The 23,076-nt window shown below is 36.3% G+C and overlaps 1 protein-coding gene across 18 annotated transcripts in view; it reads left to right on the top strand.

Moving 5' to 3' along the window:
* LOC149802934 (uncharacterized) overlaps positions 1–23,076 on the top strand; it is a 389,228-nt gene that overhangs the window by 86,855 nt on the left and 279,297 nt on the right. Inside the window, exon 1 of one of the 18 annotated variants that reach the window (XM_089952441.1) lies at positions 10,926–11,108. The exons of the other annotated variants lie outside the window; for them this stretch is intronic. Coding sequence (XP_089808567.1) covers positions 11,100–11,108 — 9 coding nt within the window. The 5' untranslated portion in view covers positions 10,926–11,099. Of the gene's footprint in view, positions 1–10,925; positions 11,109–23,076 lie in introns of those variants that run through there. 18 annotated transcript variants of the gene reach the window in all.

The following is a 23,076-nucleotide window of genomic DNA, read 5'->3' as shown; positions in this document are numbered from 1 at the left end:
AATGAAACGGGAATGTTCTGTCTGTTCAGATTAACAAATATTTTATATGAAGAATGAGTATAAAAATCATCTTCAGTGAAGAATCAATTTCCTGACAATGAAATAAATGTGTTTGAACTTTCTGTTCTCTGTGTGCTTATATCAGTGTCAAGTACCTGTAGATGGTTTTGCCAATTAGCATTAGAATTCTGGTGAATTGGCAATGAGTTTTATGATGGGCATATAAAAAACAGCATATGTTCTGCTGCTGTGTTGGATTGGTTAATTGGCCCAGAGAATTCCACTGGAGTAAATAGGGAATGATAGAAGCAAGATAAGCATAGTGGGCACATGGTAAATTGGCAACTCCTGACTTGATGGTGGTTGCCCCTATGAACATGTACTGTACAATCATGTACACAAGAAATGTTTGTCTTCTAAGTAGTGTACCATATTGGAAGAACATGCTTGTTTGTAAATTTACACTGTACATGTTATATTGGAATCAGAATGGAAGATAATAAATTTATAATTTCTGGAGGAAGGGCAAAAGTAGGTTTTGAAATTAAAATCACTGTCCTGAAAGTCTTTGGTTTGTAACTGCTCACTACTTACATGTCAGCTATATATCATTCCAAATATATGTACAGCAGATACTTGTAGATCCCATAGGAAGGGCACCTGCTTTAACTGAGTTTTTGCTGCTTTTTAAAATAAAAATCTGGGACTATGCTAATGGTAGTGGTGGTGGGTTGTCTCTGAAACTAAGTTCATTTTGTTTCTGGACATAACAAGTAAACAAAAATTTCTTTATTTCCAGTGAAAATTTCCTTTAATTCCTCTTGATACAATGCTAATAATTTTATTGTCATCTTCACAAATGACAAAACAATTTGATGGTTGAGATTTCATCAAATGCAAGAGATAAAACTGGATTGCAAGATTCAGTTAGTTACACATACTGAATATCATAGATCCTGAAATCCCTATATTTGTCAGACATGTTTGACAGCTCAAATGTTTTGACTGGCACACACTTTGAGCAACCTGATAGGAGTTCACAAATAACATTAGATAAACTTTGATTTGCTTATCCTTAAACTGCCAAATAAACACCTTAATGGAATAAAATTAAATGGTCACTAGGTCTAATAAAGATGTGGCAGACAATTAGTAGATGTGTTGCCTACTAAGTTTGTTATTACATTTTCTCAATCAGTTAAATACTGTACAGCCACATAACAAATGACAAAAGAGATGCAAAGCTTATTGTCAGGTGTTATGAAAAACCTTATCATTCTTGGGTCTCAAACATGTGGCCTGTGACCCACAACGACATCCAGAATTTTTAAAATAATTAATAATGCTTAGTTTTTCTTTACAGCTGGCAAGTTTTGATAAAAAAAAATTTTGTTACTTGGTTTACTTCTTGTAACAACATTTCAACTGGCTACCTTTTATTTGAGTCGCTTTTGCGTCGCTTTTGCTGTTTGGTAAGGTTTCAGTGATGTGGCCCTCTGGCCAATGTACTAGTCCTCATGTGGACCTTGTGATGAGTTTAGATTGAGACACCTGCTATAAATGAACACTCACCTCAGAGTCAGTACTATAGACTTTACACGAGTCCCTGAAACCATGTGGTTTCTGGTGTGGTGTCAGCACACATGAATCTTTAGAACAAAATATATGGAACTAAGTCTTAATAAGGAAATTTAAGATAGTAGCAATAACAGCTGGTGCTTATTATCATCCCATAAGACTTACTTGGGAACCTGATCAAATAAAACATCACCATCAGATTTTCCGACAAATGCCCATTAATTATGTATTATTTATTTTCGAGGTAGTAATTAATTTTCTTGTCAAATAATAAATAAGTTTTAAAAAAACAATAGAGTGGAATAAAATACTATTATTATGGGAAATTCTCTTGTATAGTTTTCAGAAAGAAAAAAATGATTTCTTTAAATATAAATAATTAATTTGAGAGGAAACCAGTTACTCCTGGAAAGATAGTACTTATACTTAAAGAAGGAACAGATGATACTGTACTTTCTTTTTGTGACAACTTGCATCTTCTTTGAATGCTTATATAGTAAATTTCAGAAATATATGGGCACCATGTTAATATAAGAAATTTGACAGATAAACGTCAGTGACATTAATAGTTGTGCAAAAATGTTGAGCAAGATTCATTAGAAGTTCAGAATCTCATATATATATATATATATATATATATATATATATATATATACATACACACACACACAAACACATACATACACACACACATATATACATACAAACACATACACACACACATACATATATATGGGGGGGGGCGGGGGGAGAGACTTAATCGCCTAAATGAAAAGTTAAAATCTCTGAATTCCAAAAATACCTCTAAGAGATAACAATGTTAGGAAATAACCAGTCCCAATTGAAATAATGGATAAATCTTCACCAAGTGATATAAATTTCAGGGATAAAAAAGGATCTATTTCACCAGTTGAAGGAAATGGATTACCGGATTATCCAGATCACATTCCCCTTTGGTACTTCTTTTTTTGTAGCAGCCTGACATATTTTATGTTGTGAGATTTATTGTGGTTGTGGTTAACTTTAAATAGACAAATTGAGCAAACAATCGGCTTTTATAAATCAATACGATTAATGAATAAGTACAACAGGCACATTAATATGCAATAAATATGTCCTGTTCTTAAAGGTTATCAATGGTGTATCATAAAATACTGATAGCTGTAGACATTTTCAGTGATTTAATTTTATTTATGTTAACTACAAGGATGCAGTTAGAATTACAATTTTTTATAGATTTTCCAATTTCTGAAATCACCCAACCCTTGGATGTGATTATTTTGAGCTCTTCTGGTCATAGAACAGTAGAGCTTGTGGAATGTTTTGTTGATCATCTGTCCGTCAGCACAAAATTGTTATTACTGTCTAGCAAGTCCTCAATGAAAATGGTGTGGGAAGAACATACAATATAGCCACTACAGTAGTCATCAGGAAAATCCTGCTTCTCCAGAACTGATGGTAGGTTTTACAAAAAGATTTTTTTGTTTAGACTTGTCTGCTTTGTCCGAAATAAAGATGGTGTTGATATGGCATCCAGCATGGCCATCTTGAAAATCTTGTCACTACTCCTCTTGAATGGATGTTTATATTAACATATTTACTATTAAAAAACACGTTTATGTTGTCTGGTTGGTCTTAAATGAAAATGGTTCCAATTTAAGTCCATTATGACCTAAACCAAAATACCGCTGATCTGACATTCAGTATGACACCATGGCAGCCATCTTTAAAACCTGTTTATCACTACTCATCCTAAATTAAAAGTCTTTTCACCAGAAGACCTATTTTAGTGTCTAGTTGAAAGTGATGCTGATCTGACATCTTCAGTATCTTTTTATCGCTGCTTCTTTTTCAAAATATGTTCATATTTATTTAGTGGGCCCCGAGTGGCCGAGTGGTCTAAAGCGCTCTCCGTTATGGATCACTGCCATCTTACCTATGTCTGCATGGGTTCGAGTCTCAGATTCGGCCAATGTGGGTATGTGAGAAAGCTTGCCAGTAGCTTCTCGAGGGTCGGTGGTTCTTTCCAGGGATTTTCTGGGTTCTTTCTCCACCATTAATACTGGCCGCCATTTATAGCCTATTGTGTGCTGAAAAATGGTGTTAAACTCTACTACAACAAAAACAACATATTTATTTAGAGGATTTTGCTAAATGAAAATGGTACCAATCTTACATCCAGTGTGGCTTACACAGTGGCTAATTTTAAATCTTGTTATTGCTAAAATATGTCAGAGATGGTTTCAACACTCAGCAGATACAATGACAGAAATGGACATCAGACCCTTTTTTTAAAAGGTTTTTAAAAAAACTCTACTGATGATAGGCCAGGAGAGCTTTTGGGATGGCTTTGTCTATCCTTGATTTTCTGACACCAGACAATGACCTGTCCAATTAGGAAAAGTTTGTTATCTCTTGCCCAAAACTACTTGGAGGATTGCCATGAAACTATACAGGCACACTGATCCCCCAGGTCTAGTTAGTCTTAATTGAAAATGGTACTGCACACATATCCAATATGGCCACACAGCGGCCATGGCTTTTCACCAAACATTTTCTCTAGATGTTGACTTGATCCTAATTGAAACTGGTGCCTATTTGACAACCATCATGGCCACCATGGCAGTCACATTGAAATCTTCATGTTGCTACTCCTCCTGAATGGAAAGTCATTGAACCTTGGCTTTTTACCAGAATACATCTGATCATGTCTAGTTGGATCTGGAATGAAAATGGTTTTACATGGACATGCATTACAACTACTGTAGTGGCCATCTTGAAAGTTTTGTTTTTGGTACTCCTCCTGAATGGATGGTCACATCAATGTGAGATTTTCGCTAACAAACTTATGATATCCCATTGATCCGAAACAAAAATGGTGCCGATCTGGTGTTGAATATGGCCGCCATCTGGTAAATCTTCTTGCAACTCCTCCTGGTGAAAAAGTCACATTGACATGGAGTTTTCACCAGTAAACTACTGAACATGTCTAGTTTGTCATAAATGGTTCAGCTTGGATATTTGTTATGGCTACTGTATTTGCCATCTTGAAAATATTGTTGTCATTTGTTCTCCTGATGGATCATATCGACTTCTTATGTTGTCTGCCAGGTCTTAAATGAAATTGATGCTCATCAGATATGGCTGTCATGGAAGCCAGCCTGAAAATCTTGTTATGGCTTCTCCTTCTGAAAGGAAAATCATATCATCATTTGGGTTTTCACCAGAATTGTGATATCCTGGTCCTGAATGAAACTGTTTCCACTTGAAACTCCAATATGGCTACCACAGTGGCCATGTTAAAAATCTTGTTATTGTTCTTCCTTCTGAATAGTTGGTCATAACAGCATGGGGTTTTCAGTAAAAGACTTTTTGTACTGTCTAGTTGGTCCTAAATGAAAATGGTGCCAATCTGTCATCCACTATGTCCACCACAGCAAGCATGTAGAAAATTTTGTTATTGTAAGCCCTGAAAGGGAAGTCATATTAGCATGGGGTTTTCAATGGAAGATTTCACATCATATCTAGTTAATCTTACATAAAAATTATGCCAATCTGATATCCATTAAGTCCACCACAAGAGCCATCTTAAAAAACTTATTGCTACTCCTCCTAGATGGAAGATCATATCAGTATGGGAGTCTTACCAGAAGGCTTGTGATGCCATAATTGGTAGAAAATGAAAATGACATCCAGTTGGATTATCATGGCAGCCATCTTAAAATCTTGTTATTGCCACATGTCCTGAATGAAATGTCATATTGACATGGGGTTTTTCCCCTGGAAGAATTATTATGATATCCGGTTGTTCTGAATTAAAGCTGATCTGACTGCACTTATGGCCACCACAATTAACATATTGAACACATGGCATTGTCAACATGGGATTTTCACCAATTGTCTTTGAATGGTGGCTAGTTTGCCCAAAATGAAAATCTTGCTGATTTTACATTAATTATGGCTGCCACATTGGTTAATCTGTAAATCGTATCACTAGAAATTCAGATTTCAACCCTCAAAAATTAAAAATTAAAAAGAAGGAACTGTCTTATTTTGCATTCATGAAAATTCTTTATTGACAGTAGTGTCAGTCCCTTCAAAAGACTTCTGTTAAAGGAAAAAACTGAGGTGATTGAGGTGTCCATCAATCCCTTTGTTTTTTTTTGTTTTCTTCTAGGTAAGGCACCATTCATTGTATCTTCTGGGGAGGAATGATTTCACCCACCCCAACAAATTAAATGGTTGGTGTCAGAGTTCTGGGACTCCTCCCACCTGACATAGTAAATTATTGGTGCTTGAGGTCTGGGACTCCCTCCACCCCAAACAATTAACTGGTTGGTGACTGAGGTCTTGACTCCCCCCACCTCACCTCAGCGCAGAAAATGGTTGGTGCCAGAAGATTAAATTATAAAATAAACAACATATTATATGTCTATTATGTATCAGAGTATACTATATTATCTGTCTCTATTTACTATTTATAAATTGAAATGTACTTTATGTCTACATTATGTACCACTTGGAATATATCTGTATTTATTATATAGTTGGATTTATACTGCTAGTTTATTTCAATTTTGAATGCATACACAGGGATGTATATGTGAGTGTGTGCGGGCATTATGGCATTATCAGTTTTACTTGATGACTATCCAGGTTTCAAAGCCTTTGATAATTCACAGGTGAGCTATTTAACTGCACAACAAGATTGCAAAGAGTCCCAGGTGTGTTTGAGACAGGGAAGGTTAAACTGTTCTCCCATTATTTACCAGTAATTTTCACCGTTGTCAAACTGATGACTGAGAGTGGAGGACCCATTATTGTTACAAGCTATCAGTGATCTCAGGTTATCTTGTTGGTAGACAATCAGGCAGATCTTGACCCCAAGAAGAAAAATGTCATGTTGTATGTAGTAGCTGTTTAAAATTGTCATGTTGTAGGTAATAGCAGTGTAATTTGTCACATATAGTTCATCTCTTTGTAATGTTGGCAATTTGTTTTCATACACCTTTGTTTTCTCCCCTCTCAGTGTTTGTATTTTGCTATAGATAATTAGATGTTTAGATAAAGCTTGATGAATTAACACAGGATTAAGTCACATCAATAGCAGCATTGTCATTCACTTTTGCTGTAAAATATCTTCCTGACACTATTTGGCAGGCACAGGCCTGACCCTAGGATGTTCAGGGCCCAAGGTATCATGCAGGGCTCAAGGCAGCAAGCGATGAGTGTGGGGCCCCAAGCAAAACAATTGCATTGCGGAGTTGATTTCCTGAAATCACAGAGCCCAAGGCGGTTGCCTCATTCACCTTGCCCTAGGGCTGGGCCTGGGCCTGGGCAGGCTCATATTATCATGTAAACCATCTGAGCATGGTCATTATGATCTGGGTCACCACTGCAGTAATGTGACACAGTTGGTTGCCACTAAGTGTAAATCTTGATGGGGTAATGGCTTGTGTGTGTACCTGTAATTGACATCAACATTCCTATCAACTGTGATTGCAATATGACCTTTTTAGGGAATGTTTTTAATGCATATTCAGGTACGATGATTATAATTACTAGGTGATAATAACAGTCCTGTTGCAGATAAAAATTTGGTGTTGCTTATGGAATTGAGGTTACGGTAAAAAAAAAAAGTAAACCAACTCTCCCCCCAAACCCACCTCAAGACCAACATTGTAGCACACAGGTGAGGAAAATATGGCAAGCAGGTAGCATCTGGTACATGTAACGTTGTATCCAGCCCACTGACTCCTTGCATTTGAAGAAACTACTAGAATCTTCATCTAATAAAACTAACATAAGCTTTGGATAAATGTGTATTCAGCTGATTGTTACACTGGACAACAAATTTTTACAAAAGTCATGTTACTGAAATAAAATTAGTCAATTCTTATCAATTTTTATGTGCTGAACACGAATATGACAGTCAAATTGCAAAATTGGCTCTAGTTTTTTTGTAATCTGCAAGAAATTAATGTTTACATAACGAAATGCATTCCAATAGTAAAAGGTCAACTGTAATAGCCTACCTATAAAAAATCAAGTCATTGACTACATCTTAGATTTCTTCGCCTGTCTCTTGTACAGCTGTTCGGGAGCATCTCTGAGGAGTGTCCAGCAGTAGTCAGCCAGCATTGTAGTGGACCATTTTCCCTGGTATCTTTGTTCCATTGTTGCGATATCTTGATGAAAACGTTCGCCGTGTTCATCACTAACAATACCACAGTTGCTAGGAAAGAAATCCAAATGGGAATGAAGGAGGTGAATCTTTAGAGACATATTGCAGCCAAGTTTCTTATACTTCATCAACTTGTCTTCTACTAGTTCCTTATAGTTTTCTGCCCTAACATTTCCGAGGAAGTTTGTAGAAACTAGGCGAAAAGCATTCCATGCTTGTTTCGCGTCACCTTCCAGCAAGTTGTTGAACCGGTCATCTTTGAAAAGCTCTCGAATCTGAGGACCCACAAAAACTCCCTCTTTAATCTTTGCTTCGCTGAGTCGAGGGAATTTTTCATGCAGGTATCGGAATGCTGGCAAAGTCCGGTCAATGGCTTTCACGAAGTTCTTCATCAAACCTAGTTTGATGTGAAGGGGTGGTAGCAAGATTTTCTGAGCCTCAACCAGAGCTGGGTGTTGGATATTCTTCTCTCCAATAGCTACATTCTGCCTGTGAGTCCATTCCTTCCTCATGTAGTGCATTTCCCTTGCTCGGCTATCCCACTCGCATAAGAAACACATGTATTTTGTATATCCTTGCTGCAGTCCCATTAAAAGGGCAACTACCTTCAAATCACCACAGAGGTGCCAGCTGTACTTGTTATACTCAATGGAATTCAGTAGCTGCCTTAAGTTATCGTATGTCTCTTTCATGTGGACAGCATACGCTACTGGAATAGATGGAAGAATGTTTCCATTGTGCAAAAGCACAGCCTTGAGACTCAGTTTCGAAGAGTCCACAAATAGTCTCCATTCTTGTGGGTCATGAGTGATTTTTAAAGCATTCATGAGGCCCTCAATATCGGAACAGAATATCAGATTACTTTCCTTTCTGAAGAAAGGCTCCAATTGCTGGTGGCGCTTTCGATATGCAGTAATTGTGACATCTTCTTCTAGAAGATTCCATTGTTGGAGTCTTGATCCTAGCAATTCTGCCTTGTTCTTTGATAAGTCCAAATCACGAATCAGGTCATTTAGTTCTTCCTGTGTTATTCTGTGTGGGGTTGATGATGCACCACAGTGAAAATCTGGATCACTGCATGCTGATGGACCAGGAGAAGAACAGGTCGACTCACCTTTGTCTTCGTCAGATGAATCAAGAGAATATTCTGCTGGAGGTTCTGGAATAGGAAGTCCCTCACCATGTGGAACTGGTCTCAATGCAGACGGAATGTTTGGGTAGACTATTCTCGACTTCTTTCGCTTCGTTATTCCGCCGGAAAGAGGAGAAACCAAGCAGAAGTAACAGTCATTTAGGTGGTTGCTTGGCTCTCTCCACACCATTGGGACTGCAAATGGCATTGATGACCTTTTGCAATTCAACCACTGTGAAAGCTGTGTTGTACATGTAGCACAGCATATATGCGGAGCCCAAGGCTTGTCTTGGTCACCAACCTTGCATCCGAAGTAAAGATGATATGCCTTCTTCACTTGAGAATTGATACTTTTCTTCTGGTTGGCAAATGTCACTTCCCCACAAATATAGCAAAAATTGTCCGCGGTATTAACACACTTTCGAGGCATTACTGTTCTTTATTGTACGTAAATGGATAAAATAATAAGTTTTATGTAACAGTAGCTTGAACTGTCTCGCACAACGTCTAAAATATTTTAAATGCTGAACCTATCTGATTGGGCTTTATATAGTACACTGCTTACGTCAGCTTCAGCAGCCGCCTGGCATTAGTATAATAGGCCTACACATGTATAGTACACTGCTGACGTCAACTTACTTCAGCAGCCGCATGGCATTAGTATTGCATTGCATCAGAAAATGATGCAATCAACTGTGGATGATGTGAGCATGATGGTATTATGCAATGTTACATCATTATTCCGGATGTTGCTGCAGTCCTACTGGAGAAATTTACACAGTGAAACATAGAAAATGAGGTATATGAATATCTTCAAAACGAGAGCCAATACAAATTTTTCACGGTTATATTCGTGTTCGGCACACCAAAATACTACAGATTAGGGCCTTTTCAAGTCAGTAATGATTTCACTGTTGACCAGTGTTATTAGGTGTATTACATTGCTGTGGAAAAGGCATAATTGGGATCTTTAGACAATAGATTGTGCTGTAATTTCCATTAATTCAGTTGAAATGTGTGGCTCATGACCATTTAGCCAAACTCATGGAGAGTCCTTCCCCACATGCACAAAAAAATGATTGCCTAACCCTATCTTGTGAAATTGGGAATTTTGTTAGCAGGATTAGATAAATGATGGAGTAAGGGGTGGGGTGCCTGGGATTTAAAAAAAATGTTTGGCCTTCAAGTGGATTGAAAAACTTTTCTTGCTCATATAGATAGAAAAAACGGACCTTTTATATCAATTATATTCAAAAAATATATCTTGAGGTAACAGAACACAAAATATCCTGGCTTCAAAGAAAATCCCAATTAAATGGTTGGTTCTTAACTGGACTATCTGTTGAAGTACCCTTGAGATTGTTTTTTACAGATGAAAGGGCTGTAGGGTGAATGGGGATATAAACACTAGTCCCCTAGTCCTACTGTTCGTAGGACTATAGTAAGGTATGTAGGGTCCAATTGCAAACTGCAGATCTGCCATATGATAATGTGCCAGCAGACCTAGATATGTGCAGTTTGCTAGGACTAATCATTAGAACAAACAGCATAGACCCTGATCTGCAGGTACATTATGGTATGGCAGATCAGGATCTTTGCTCTTTACTGTTTGACTAAACTTATAAGGGAGCATATATGGTACCCTATTTATTGCTGTGCAGTGAACATAGCACTTGGGATCAAGATCTGCCATCCCTAATGTACTGTCAGATCAAGGTGTACACTCACTGTTCACCTGAAATCATTGATAAACAGAGTAGTCTATCCTGATCTGCTGGCACGTTATGCAGTAATGGATCTGAGTCCATACTGTTTCTAGACTCTCAGGAACAAGAATTCGATTCATTCATAAAGTTTGTAGGGTTTTAGTTATATTAAACTTCCTGATTGGCTCCTTGTGAAGGAATCAGATAAGTGGAGTGTGTTTGCCTTGAATCTTAATAAAAAGCCAAGATAATGAATGTGCCTCCAAAAGAAGGGATGGATCCCAGAACTGTTGGAGTATGCAGCTTCATGATGTATGTACAGATCTCATAAAACTTGAGAAGATCTATCTCATTGGGAGGCTTTTTTATCCATAACATTTTTAACTTGAAAGTTGAGTCATCTTTTGGTTGGATCATATTGAGTGTTAGAATTCATTTAGATTTGTACTTGGAGTCGTAAAGGAAATACATGTAGAATAGATACAGACATCAAAGGAAGATGGTTAAGGTAAGAGCAGTTATTATTCATCTGTGTGTGTGATCTTGGGGATCTAAAATATTCCCGATGTGATGTCCTGTGTGTTATAAGAGGCGTTCTGTTTGCCATTGGATGAATTTTTGGATAATGTTCCAGTTGAAAAGGTATTGCACTTTTTAAAAGAGTGGATTTATTTTACTTTCATCTTTTCTTTGTCTTTTTTTTTGGGGAGGTTTTTTTCCAACATCTGCCTATTGTCTTTTGTCTCTCATGGTGGAAACTTTGCCATTGGTATGAGGGTTTGTCTTCAGGCGGATTTTCAAAAATGTTTTTGACTTTACTGTTTTTGCTACCAGCGCTTAAGGCTCGATTGTGGTGATGTGCCACTATGTCCTGTACTTACATACAAAATCAGACTTGCATCATTGATCCCAAAATTCCGTTAGGTCCCATAGGATTTTTGAACACAAGAAAGATCAAGTAATTTTCATGGCTAAAAGTCTTATGAGACGTAAAGGAATCATAAAAGGTTGTTGAAAGTTGACACTATACAACATTGGCATATTTTTGCATGTAACATGATTCAACGAAAAGTTGGGAAAATTCAAGGCCATCTTACATAATGTGAAACTCTTGGGCAGTTGATGCTAAAACCACATCCACAAGTTTATATTGACTTTTGAAGGGTGGAAGAGTTTCATTTTCACCACAGATGAATGTACAGGACAAAGTTTCCCTGTTACTTCTGACTGAATTCAAGCAAGTCTCAATTCAGAGAGATTTACTTACCACCATATGGTTACATAGCTAGATGTTTTGAATCAGCTATTTCACCTATGCATGAGCAGAGGATTAAAAATGATACAGTCTTATTTTCTTACAGGATCCATGATTTTTGCCCCCAGGTCCTCTTTCCGAAATTTCAAATTTATGCTAATTTCTGTAAAATAATCTATATATCCATGTGGTGTTTGGATCAGTTTGTTGTAGATCTAGTGAGAGGAGGTATAAGAGACTGAAGGACTGGTTCCAGAACTGGCAAATTTTTTTGCCCCCCCCCCCCTTCTGAAAAATTTCACTTTTTTCTATTGCATTTTTGTTTCTAATACAACCCATTTGGGTCTCTTATGACTTGTATTGACATGACACACAAAGAAACATGGGTGCTAGAAAAACTTAAAAGATTAATAAAAAAAATAATTACATGTAGTTTTTGAATTACCTTTTTGCATCATTTTATTTCAGTTTAATGTCAAAGAGACCTCTTAAAGATGTTACATTTTTATGTGCCTGCAATAAGGCAGAACATGCCATGATATGATGTCGGTCTGCCCGAGATCTGTTCCTGATTTGTTTTTTTTTCTGTATAATAACTAAAACATTCCTAGCCATCTATCATTACCAGACTTTGTAAATAGCTTGATTTTGGGTCAAGGAAAAAGCTTCCTTTTGGGTTAAGGAAAAAGCTTGTCTATTTTGCGGTCAAATGGTCAAATGGTCAAACACTAAGATTACTACATGTATTACAGAAAGAAGAAAATTGATCACTATGGGAAGATGCAAAGAGGGAGGGCTGTAAACAGAAACAAAAAAGGAAGATAAAAGTGGTTTTTGTATAATGCATTTTTTTGCAATTGGGACAAAAAATTAATGTAATGCCATATGTCACTCAATTTTTGATTTTCTGATTTTAGACCTATGGATCGACAACCAGTACTCAGTTCAGGTTACTATTTCAAACACTTTGTCTAAGTAGAACCAAACTTTTGACTTCTCCACATTTGGCCTGACAGAAAACCATTCATAAAGATATAACTTTGCAGTGAATTACAGTATTTCTCTCATAATAAGACCATGGTTCAAATTAATAAATTTGTCAAAAAATAGGGCATGGGTTTATTGTCAAACAAAAGATAACCTTACTAAATATTTGCCAGTTTTGTAACTGTGATGGGTGGGCTTATCATCAAGTGTGGGCTATGATGCATATACCATTACCCACTTATAAGTCGAGTCCAACTGCAGACTGCATAGACCCCGATCTGCCATTGTATAATGTGCCAGCAGATCTGGATCTGTAAGTTTGTTAGGTGTACTCAGTAGGGCAGACAACATAGACCCTGATTGGCAGGCTCATTATGCTGTGGCCAATCAGTATCTTTATTGTTTGCAGTTTGACTTGACTTATAAGTGAGTATATTTGGTAAATTGGTAAATGGTAAATAACTAACGCCCTTTATCAGATGTAATGAAGAAAGACTTTATTGTTAATTTATTTACATTCAGTATTATAAAGATGATGGTGTTGAGAATGAAAAGAATATTTGTCCATTAAAAAAGTACCATATGTGTTTGCTTATAAGATGATTCCATCTGCAAAATGCACTGACCCAGATCTGCCATCTAACAATGCCCTGGCAGAGCTGGGTCTGTGCATTTTGTTAGGAGTAATCAGTAGAGCAAGCAACATTGACCCTGATCTGCAGGCTCATTATGCTATGGCAGATCAGGATCTTTGTTTTTTGCAGTTTGACTCGATTTGTAAGCTAGTATATACAGTAGATACTGCATGAGGTATTGGCCCATAAAACTCGGATTTTGCCACTTGAATAAATAGTATCAAAGAACCATTGGCCACATAACCCATAATCCTAGATTAAACTGAGGAACAAATCTAGAAGTATTGACCCCATATCATATAATCCTGGACTGAATACAGGAACAAATCTAGAAGTATTGACCCCATATCATATAATCCTAGATTAAACTGAGGAACAAATCTAGAAGTATTGACCCCATATCATATAATCCTGGACTGAATCCTGGAACAAATCTAGAAGTATTGACCCTATATCATATAATCCTGGACTGAATCATGGAACAAATCTAGAAGTATTGACCCTATATCATATAATCCTAGATTAAACTGAGGAACAAATCTAGAAGTATTGACCCCATATCATATAATCCTGGACTGAATCCTGGAACAAATCTAGAAGTATTGACCCTATATCATATAATCCTGGACTGAATCATGGAACAAATCTAGAATTATTGACCCTATATCATATAATCCTGGACTGAATCCTGGAACAAATCTAGAAGTATTGACCCCATATCAAATAATCCTGGACTGAATCCAGGAACAAATCTAGAAGTATTGACCCCATATCAAATAATCCTGGACTGAATCCAGGAACAAATCTAGAAGTATTGACCCCATGTCATATAATCCTGGACTGAATCCTGGAACAAATCTAGAAGTATTGACCCCATATCATATAATCCTGGACTGAATCATGGAACAAATCTAGAAATATTGACCCCATATCATATAATCCTGGACTGAATTCAGGAACAAATCTAGAAGTATTGACCCCATATCATATAATCCTGGACTGAATCCTGGAACAAATCTAGAAGTATTGACCCTATATCATATAATCCTGGACTGAATCATGGAACAAATCTAGAAGTATTGACCCTATATCATATAATCCTAGATTAAACTGAGGAACAAATCTAGAAGTATTGACCCCATATCATATAATCCTGGACTGAATCCTGGAACAAATCTAGAAGTATTGACCCTATATCATATAATCCTGGACTGAATCATGGAACAAATCTAGAATTATTGACCCTATATCATATAATCCTGGACTGAATCCTGGAACAAATCTAGAAGTATTGACCCCATATCATATAATCCTGGACTGAATCCAGGAACAAATCTAGAAGTATTGACCCCATATCAAATAATCCTGGACTGAATCCAGGAACAAATCTAGAAGTATTGACCCCATGTCATATAATCCTGGACTGAATCCTGGAACAAATCTAGAAGTATTGACCCCATATCATATAATCCTGGACTGAATCATGGAACAAATCTAGAAATATTGACCCCATATCATATAATCCTGGACTGAATTCAGGAACAAATCTAGAAGTATTGACCCCATATCATATAATCCTGGACTGAATCCTGGAACAAATCTAGAAGTATTGACCCCATATCAAATAACCCTGGACTGAATCCAGGAACAAATCTAGAAGTACTGACCCCATATCATATAATCCTGGACTGAATCCAGGAACAAATCTAGAAGTATTGACCCCATATCAAATAATCCTGGACTGAATCCAGGAACAAATCTAGAAGTATTGACCCTATATCATATAATCCTGGACTGAATCATGGAACAAATCTAGAATTATTGACCCTATATCATATAATCCTGGACTGAATCCTGGAACAAATCTAGAAGTATTGACCCCATATCATATAATCCTGGACTGAATCCAGGAACAAATCTAGAAGTATTGACCCCATATCAAATAATCCTGGACTGAATCCAGGAACAAATCTAGAAGTATTGACCCCATGTCATATAATCCTGGACTGAATCCTGGAACAAATCTAGAAGTATTGACCCCATATCATATAATCCTGGACTGAATCATGGAACAAATCTAGAAATATTGACCCCATATCATATAATCCTGGACTGAATTCAGGAACAAATCTAGAAGTATTGACCCCATATCATATAATCCTGGACTGAATCCTGGAACAAATCTAGAAGTATTGACCCTATATCATATAATCCTGGACTGAATCATGGAACAAATCTAGAAGTATTGACCCTATATCATATAATCCTAGATTAAACTGAGGAACAAATCTAGAAGTATTGACCCCATATCATATAATCCTGGACTGAATCCTGGAACAAATCTAGAAGTATTGACCCTATATCATATAATCCTGGACTGAATTCAGGAACAAATCTAGAATTATTGACCCTATATCATATAATCCTGGACTGAATCCTGGAACAAATCTAGAAGTATTGACCCCATATCATATAATCCTGGACTGAATCCAGGAACAAATCTAGAAGTATTGACCCCATATCATATAATCCTGGACTGAATCCAGGAACAAATCTAGAAGTATTGACCCCATGTCATATAATCCTGGACTGAATCCTGGAACAAATCTAGAAGTATTGACCCCATATCATATAATCCTGGACTGAATCATGGAACAAATCTAGAAATATTGACCCCATATCATATAATCCTGGACTGAATTCAGGAACAAATCTAGAAGTATTGACCCCATATCATATAATCCTGGACTGAATCCTGGAACAAATCTAGAAGTATTGACCCCATATCAAATAACCCTGGACTGAATCCAGGAACAAATCTAGAAGTACTGACCCCATATCATATAATCCTGGACTGAATCCAGGAACAAATCTAGAAGTATTGACCCCATATCAAATAATCCTGGACTGAATCCTGGAACAAATCTAGAAGTATTTGACCCCATATCATATAATCCTGGATTGAATCCTGGAACAAATCCTCATAAAATATAATGGAAATATTTTGTACCATTCATAAGGTTGTAGTATTGCTTCTCTCATGCTTGACATAACTGCATACCCATTCCATTTATGTTGAAATGTACATTCCAGCACCTACTTAGTAAACCAGAATATATAGTTACTAGCAACCTGTGTTGCTTTATTAAAAGGAAGTAACTTTTTGATTAATATAGGAATAGTACTGTGTGTAAGTGATTTGGATTTTTAACGTAGCTTTAACAATTTTTTAGTTATATCGCTACGATGTCTGCAATGTGACAGTTTATAGTGATGTTTTGCACTGGGGCATCATGCCACAGACATGTAGTTTGATGTCCCACCCAGTCACATTATCCTGACACAAGGCCGACCAGTCCTAACATTAACCTCTTAATGCTGAGCGCCAAGCGAGGCAGATGTTAATACCAATTTTGTAAGTCTTTGGTATGACTCAGCCTTGCATCAAACCCATGACCACCCGCATTTGAGGTGGATGATCTACGGAATAGTAGTCATTAATGCTAGATTAATATGGGAATATTACTCACTAATGCTAGATTAATATGGGAATATTACTCATTAACGCTAGATCAATAATGGAATATTACTCATTAATACTTAATTAATATGGGAATATTACTCATTAAAGCTAGATTAATATGTGAATATACTCATTAATGCTAGATTAATATGGTAATTACTCTGTCTTTTGTAAGATGAGTCCAACTGCAAACTGCATAGTCCCAAATCTTCCATCACGTAATACACAAATAGATCTGGGTCTGTGCAGTTTGTTAAAAGTAATCAGTAGAACAAACAACATAGACCCTGATCTGCAGGTCCATTATGCTATTACGAATAAGGATCTTTATTGTTTGCTGTCTGACTCGACTTGTAAGCGATTGCATATAGTATATTAATATACCTTAATGTAAACCTTCTCAGAATTTGAAAGCCATTTTTATCTTGGGTCATGTAGGATTCAAATTTGCCAGTCGTTTCAGTTCAGTTTATCAGTTATCTCACTTGCAGGATGTTTGGGGAGATTTGAGAAATGATTGCTTTAACATTAACCCCTGGTGACGAGTTTACATGGCTTGAGGTAGTAGGCTACTGCCGAGCTCTGTAGCGTCAAGGTTATGTGTGATATACTAAGGTGGGTGGTATTATAGAAAGGTAGACAGATGTAGCTCTACAACGTTACCAAAAAATCTGGAATTTCTAGTTGCACAAAAAAATACAGAGGGAAAAACCTCCTTATTTGGACCCGATTTTTTTCTACCCAAAATTTGCCCCATGGTCAGAATCCGATTTTGTGTCTGGATTTTAGACTTTTTGGTCTCAGATCTAAGGCAGACTGGTATGAACTGCAAATAGACAGATGAACCTTTGCAAAAAGTAGGATAAGATGGGCATTTGGAATAAAGATTGGTCTTGATATGAAAATAATGGGTCCATTAAGCAAAAAAAAAGAAGAACTCAAACTTTTACCCTTTTGCTCATGTGTGAGCCAAATAGCCAATGAAAAATGATGTTTCTAACACATCTAGGCAGTATGTTATTGAAAGATCACCTGGAAGTTGGTATTTTAGGATTTATTCAGAAATAGCTTTCAAAATGTGTTTCCTGCTCGAATTTCAGACCAAAACGAGAAAAACTTCCAGGGGTTAATGTGTTAATAAATAATTTGGTATGTATGTTTTGAAAGTAAAGAAACAAGATCATGTATATCTGTTTACTACTCAGCAGTACTACCAGACCTAGGTATGCAAATGCTCAACTTTCAAATTAGCTTCAGTGTATGAAATACACTTTCGTATATACTCACTTTTAAGTCTAGTCCAACTGCAAACTGCACAAACCCAGATCTGATGGCACATTATGCGCCTGCAGATCTGGGTCTGTGCAGTTTGTTAGGAGTAATCCGTAGAAAAAACAACATGGACCCTGATCGTGCATTTTGTATAACAGCCGATCAGGATCTTAGTTCTTTGCAGCTTGACTTGACTTATAAGTGAGTACATACAGTACTTTCAGCTACTTTGGATATTTTTTAGTAGGCAACTATCAGAATATTTCTGTAATAAATATCTTGTATGTTATGGTTTGATGGATTGCTTTATGGAAACAGTGTTGCACTTTGGTTGATTTGTCAAAGGGACATTTTACGTACCTCTCTCTCCCTATAATGATCAGCTTATTGGAATTTCTTAAATTTATAGGCGACACTAGCAGGCTGGGATGGAAAAATGTACAGAAGTACAGAATTTTATTTTAAAATTGAGGAAGAAATTCATAATAAAGCCCAAAAGGATTTACAGATTATGCATTCAGTTTTATAACTGAACGGTGAAAATGTTTCATGATGGGATGAATGTGTCGGATTGATGAAAATGTAATAGTGGAAAAGTCTGATTAGGATCAGTATCCCAGACCTCCATCACAAAAAAAAAACAGTTTTTGAGCAAACTGAATTTTGGGTTCTTAGTTCTTTCTTCATCAGCTGATACTTCTGTAAATCCAGTCTGACAGAAATATTGGGTCTTGAGTCACGCCGTTAAGGATTGAACATTTTACAAATAATTTATATCTCCTTAGTTATAACCTGCAGTACTTGTATCTCACTTCATGGTCTAAATCCGGTATCACAGTACTTGTATCTCACTTCATGGTCTAAATCCGGTATCACAGTACTTGTATCTCACTTCATGGTCTAAATCCGGTATCACAGTACTTGTATCTCACTTCATGGTCTAAATCCGGTATCACAGTACTTGTATCTCACTTCATGGTCTAAATCCGGTATCACAGCTGGAGAATCAGGGAGAGGATGTGTTGCTTGTCGGCTGGTTAGGGAGTCTTCTGAATATATTCATGCATTTCCTTCTCTGGTGTCTGAATCCACTTAAGTTTCTATTCTTTTTTCATTTTTCAAGATATAAATGCTGTATAAACTGTAGAAGAGTGTACCAGAGCTAGATATAAATAGAGGTGATCCCCAGCCTCCAAATGCTTTCCCCAGTACCCTTCTAGGATTGTTCCTTTAGCTTGATAAAATATCATATATACTTGCATATAAGTTGAGTCAACTGCAAACAAACTGCAAAGATGCATGTGCAGATCAGAATCTATGTTGTTTGTTCTACTGATTACTCATAACAAAATGCACAGAGCCAGATCTGTTGGTTCATTATGCGATGGCAGATCTGGGTCTGTGTAGTTGCAGTTGGACTTGACTTATAAGCGAGTATATACCACACTTCTCAATTTAAAATAGTTCTATTTTGTATATATTGCACATGTTTGTTACAGGATAAATATATGAAGGTGCTTTTGTCTGTTTTTGTTTCCGAAATAGATCAGTTTCAAAATTTCTTACAAGGAATAAGTCCTTAGTTTTCATAAATGTCCCTTGGTTCAAGTAGTTCCTCTCTGGTTAAAGAAAAGTTGCAAGAGTTGCTCCCCTTGCCCATCCTTCTAAAGAGCAAGTAGTTAGTGCACTGCCAGAGCCAACCTATGTCGCTAATGTCATTTTAATTTTAGGGCATTTACGGTAATGCAATGATCATGCACTGAAAAAAGTCTGATTATAAGTTAGCATAATTTTATACAAAGGCTTTTAGGCCTGCTAGAATAGTCATAGGCCATATCTGAAGCATTTATGTGAGTTTGTAATAGGTCGGTATAACAGGTGGGCAGAGAAACATTTAAATAATGTTGAATATATTTATAAATTAATTCTGCACAATAACTAATGAAACTTTATAATTAAAGTTTCTTATTTTAAAATTGAAGGATTATGATCCAAATTGTGTACAAAAATAATTGTACCATTTCTTAGTCATTATTTATAATTGCTGTGATCAAATTGTGTTTTTACCCAGCAGTGTAATGGCTGTGTGATGTCATTTGCTTGCAAGCATGGTTTTGCCTGTCCCATGAACCATTCATGCAAGCCCATTTCAAAGTAACAACAAAAGCTTTTACATTCTATACATGAACCTGCTCAATTAAATTTACTTTTACATACATAGACATGAACTTATTAAATTAAATCTACTTTATTTACATAGACATGGATCTGCTCAATTAAATCTGCTTTTACATACATAGACATGAACCTGCCTAATCTACTGTTACATACATAGACACGAACCTGCTCAATTAAATCTACTTTTACATACATAGACATGAACTTGTTAAATTAAATCTGCTTTATTTACATAGACATGGATCTGCTCAATGAAATCTGCTTTTACATACATAGACATGAACCTGCTCAATCTGCTGTTACATACATAGACATGAACCTGCTCAATTAAATCTACTGTTACATATATACATAGACATGAACCTGCTCAATGAAATCTACTGTTGCATACATAGACATGAACCTGCACAATTAAATCTACTGTTACATACATATACATGAACCTGCTCAATTAAATCTACTGTTACATACATAAATATGACCTGCTCAGTTAAATCTACTGTTACATGCATAAATATGACCTGCTTAGTTAAATCTGCTGTTACATACATAAATATGACCTGCTCAGTTAAATCTGCTGTTACATACATAAATATGACCTGCTCAGTTAAATCTGCTGTTACATACATAGACATGTACCTGCTCAATTAAATCTACTGTTACATACATTGACATGAACCTGCCCAATCTGCTGTTACATACATAGACATGAACCTGCTCAATTAAATCTACTGTTACATACATAGACATGAATCTGCTCAATTAAATCTGCTGTTACATACATAGACATGAACCTGCTCAATTAAATCTACTGTTACATACATAGACATGAACCTGCACAATTAAATCTACTGTTACATACATAGACATGAACCTGCTCACTTAAATCTACTGTTACATACATAAATATGACCTGCTCAGTTAAATCTTCTGTTACATACATAAATCTGACCTGCTCAATTAAATCTACTGTTACATACATAGACATAAACCTGCTCAATTAAATCGACTGTTACATACATCGACATGAACCTGCACAATTAAATCTACTGTTACGTACATAGACATGAACCTGCTTAATTAAATCTGCTGTTACATACATAGACATGAACCTGCTCAATTAAATCTACTGTTACATACATAAATACATAAATATGACCTGCTCAGTTAAATCTATTGTTACATACATAAATATGACCTGCTCAATTAAATCTACTGTTACATACATAGACATGAACCTGCTCAATTAAATTTACTGTTACATACATCAACATGAACCTGTACAATTAAATCTACTGTAACATACATAGACATGAACCTGCTCAATTAAATCTACTGTTACATACATAAACATGAACCTGCTCAATTAAATCTACTTGAAGATTCAACAGCTCTCCATTGTACTTGGATTGTACATCAGCTTTTATCACATGCAGAAGCCTACAGCTTTATTTGGCTTGGAATCACTTTCAGATTCTTTGGTTCAAGGAATAGCTGGTGTGGAGATTAAATCTGCTGTCTGGTTCCATATTTTATTGCTACCACAAGAAGTCAAAATTGGCCAAAAAAAGAAACTTAGCAGACACTCTTATTGGTGCATAAAGGAAAAAGCTCCAAGGAGATAAGTTTCAGATTGCTGGATAATTAGGTGAAGATTTCAATCAAAATGAGGGACTTAAGGAAACAAATTCTGGAGTTTTACTGACAAATTCCTGTGGTTAGGAACTGTCTAATGCATTTCTCCTGTCCATGCCATTAATTCATTGATAACTTTCCCTTGCTGCTCTCACAAAAAGTTAATTTGCTATTCACCTTTGAGCTTGTGCTTTTAATTTACAAATCTTTTTTCCCCCAGTAGCTATGACCTGGCACATTTTCCGTAGTCACCAACTAACCTGCAAAGTGCTTTTGTCACCTATGGTCAATACAAATGTGACCTCTTAAGGTCTTGTCATTGTCAGTAGGGATGAAACTGTTAAATTCTTTCCATATCCTTCCTTGTTAATTTCTGTACACTGTGAACCATTTCTATAGGTTCAAGATAAACCTGTGGAAACATTATAATATTGAAAATTCCAGATACTTCAATTTTGACACTAAATGCTCAAGTTCAAACCTATATCTAAAAGGATAGAACTATTGTAGATGTACATTTCTGTACTGAGACAACTGTATGAATGGCAATGCTATTTTAAAACTACATGTACATTAAGCTTGAGTCACCTTAAAGCTTGAGTTACCATAAAGCTTGAGTTACCTGAAGCATGTCACTTTGAAGCATGAATCACATACAAGTTTGTGTAACTTGAAGACTTGCTCACTTTGAAGCTTGAGTCACCTTGAAACTTGTGTCCCCGTGAAGTCTGAGTCATCTTGAAGTTTGTATCACCTTGAAGCTTGTGTCACCTTGAAGTTTGTGTCACCTTGAAGCTCGTTTCATCTTGAAGTTTGTGTCATCTTGAAGCCTTTGTCACCTTGAAGCTTGAGTCATCTATTCCTTACCTCAAGATTAAACCTCTAGTTTCATTATTTGGGTTGCTATGCTATGCTGGTAAATAAATTGACATCATAGGAATAGAACATTTTCTCCATCTCGTTTCATTTCATGATAGGATCAACATTGAAA

Source organism: Sinohyriopsis cumingii, chromosome 3 (assembly GCF_028554795.1).
Source record: "Sinohyriopsis cumingii isolate HCF-2022 chromosome 3, ASM2855479v2, whole genome shotgun sequence".
Classification (NCBI taxonomy): domain Eukaryota; kingdom Metazoa; phylum Mollusca; class Bivalvia; order Unionida; family Unionidae; genus Sinohyriopsis; species Sinohyriopsis cumingii.
The sequence above is the reverse complement of the archived record's forward strand: the minus strand, read 5'-3'. Positions and strand labels throughout refer to the sequence as shown.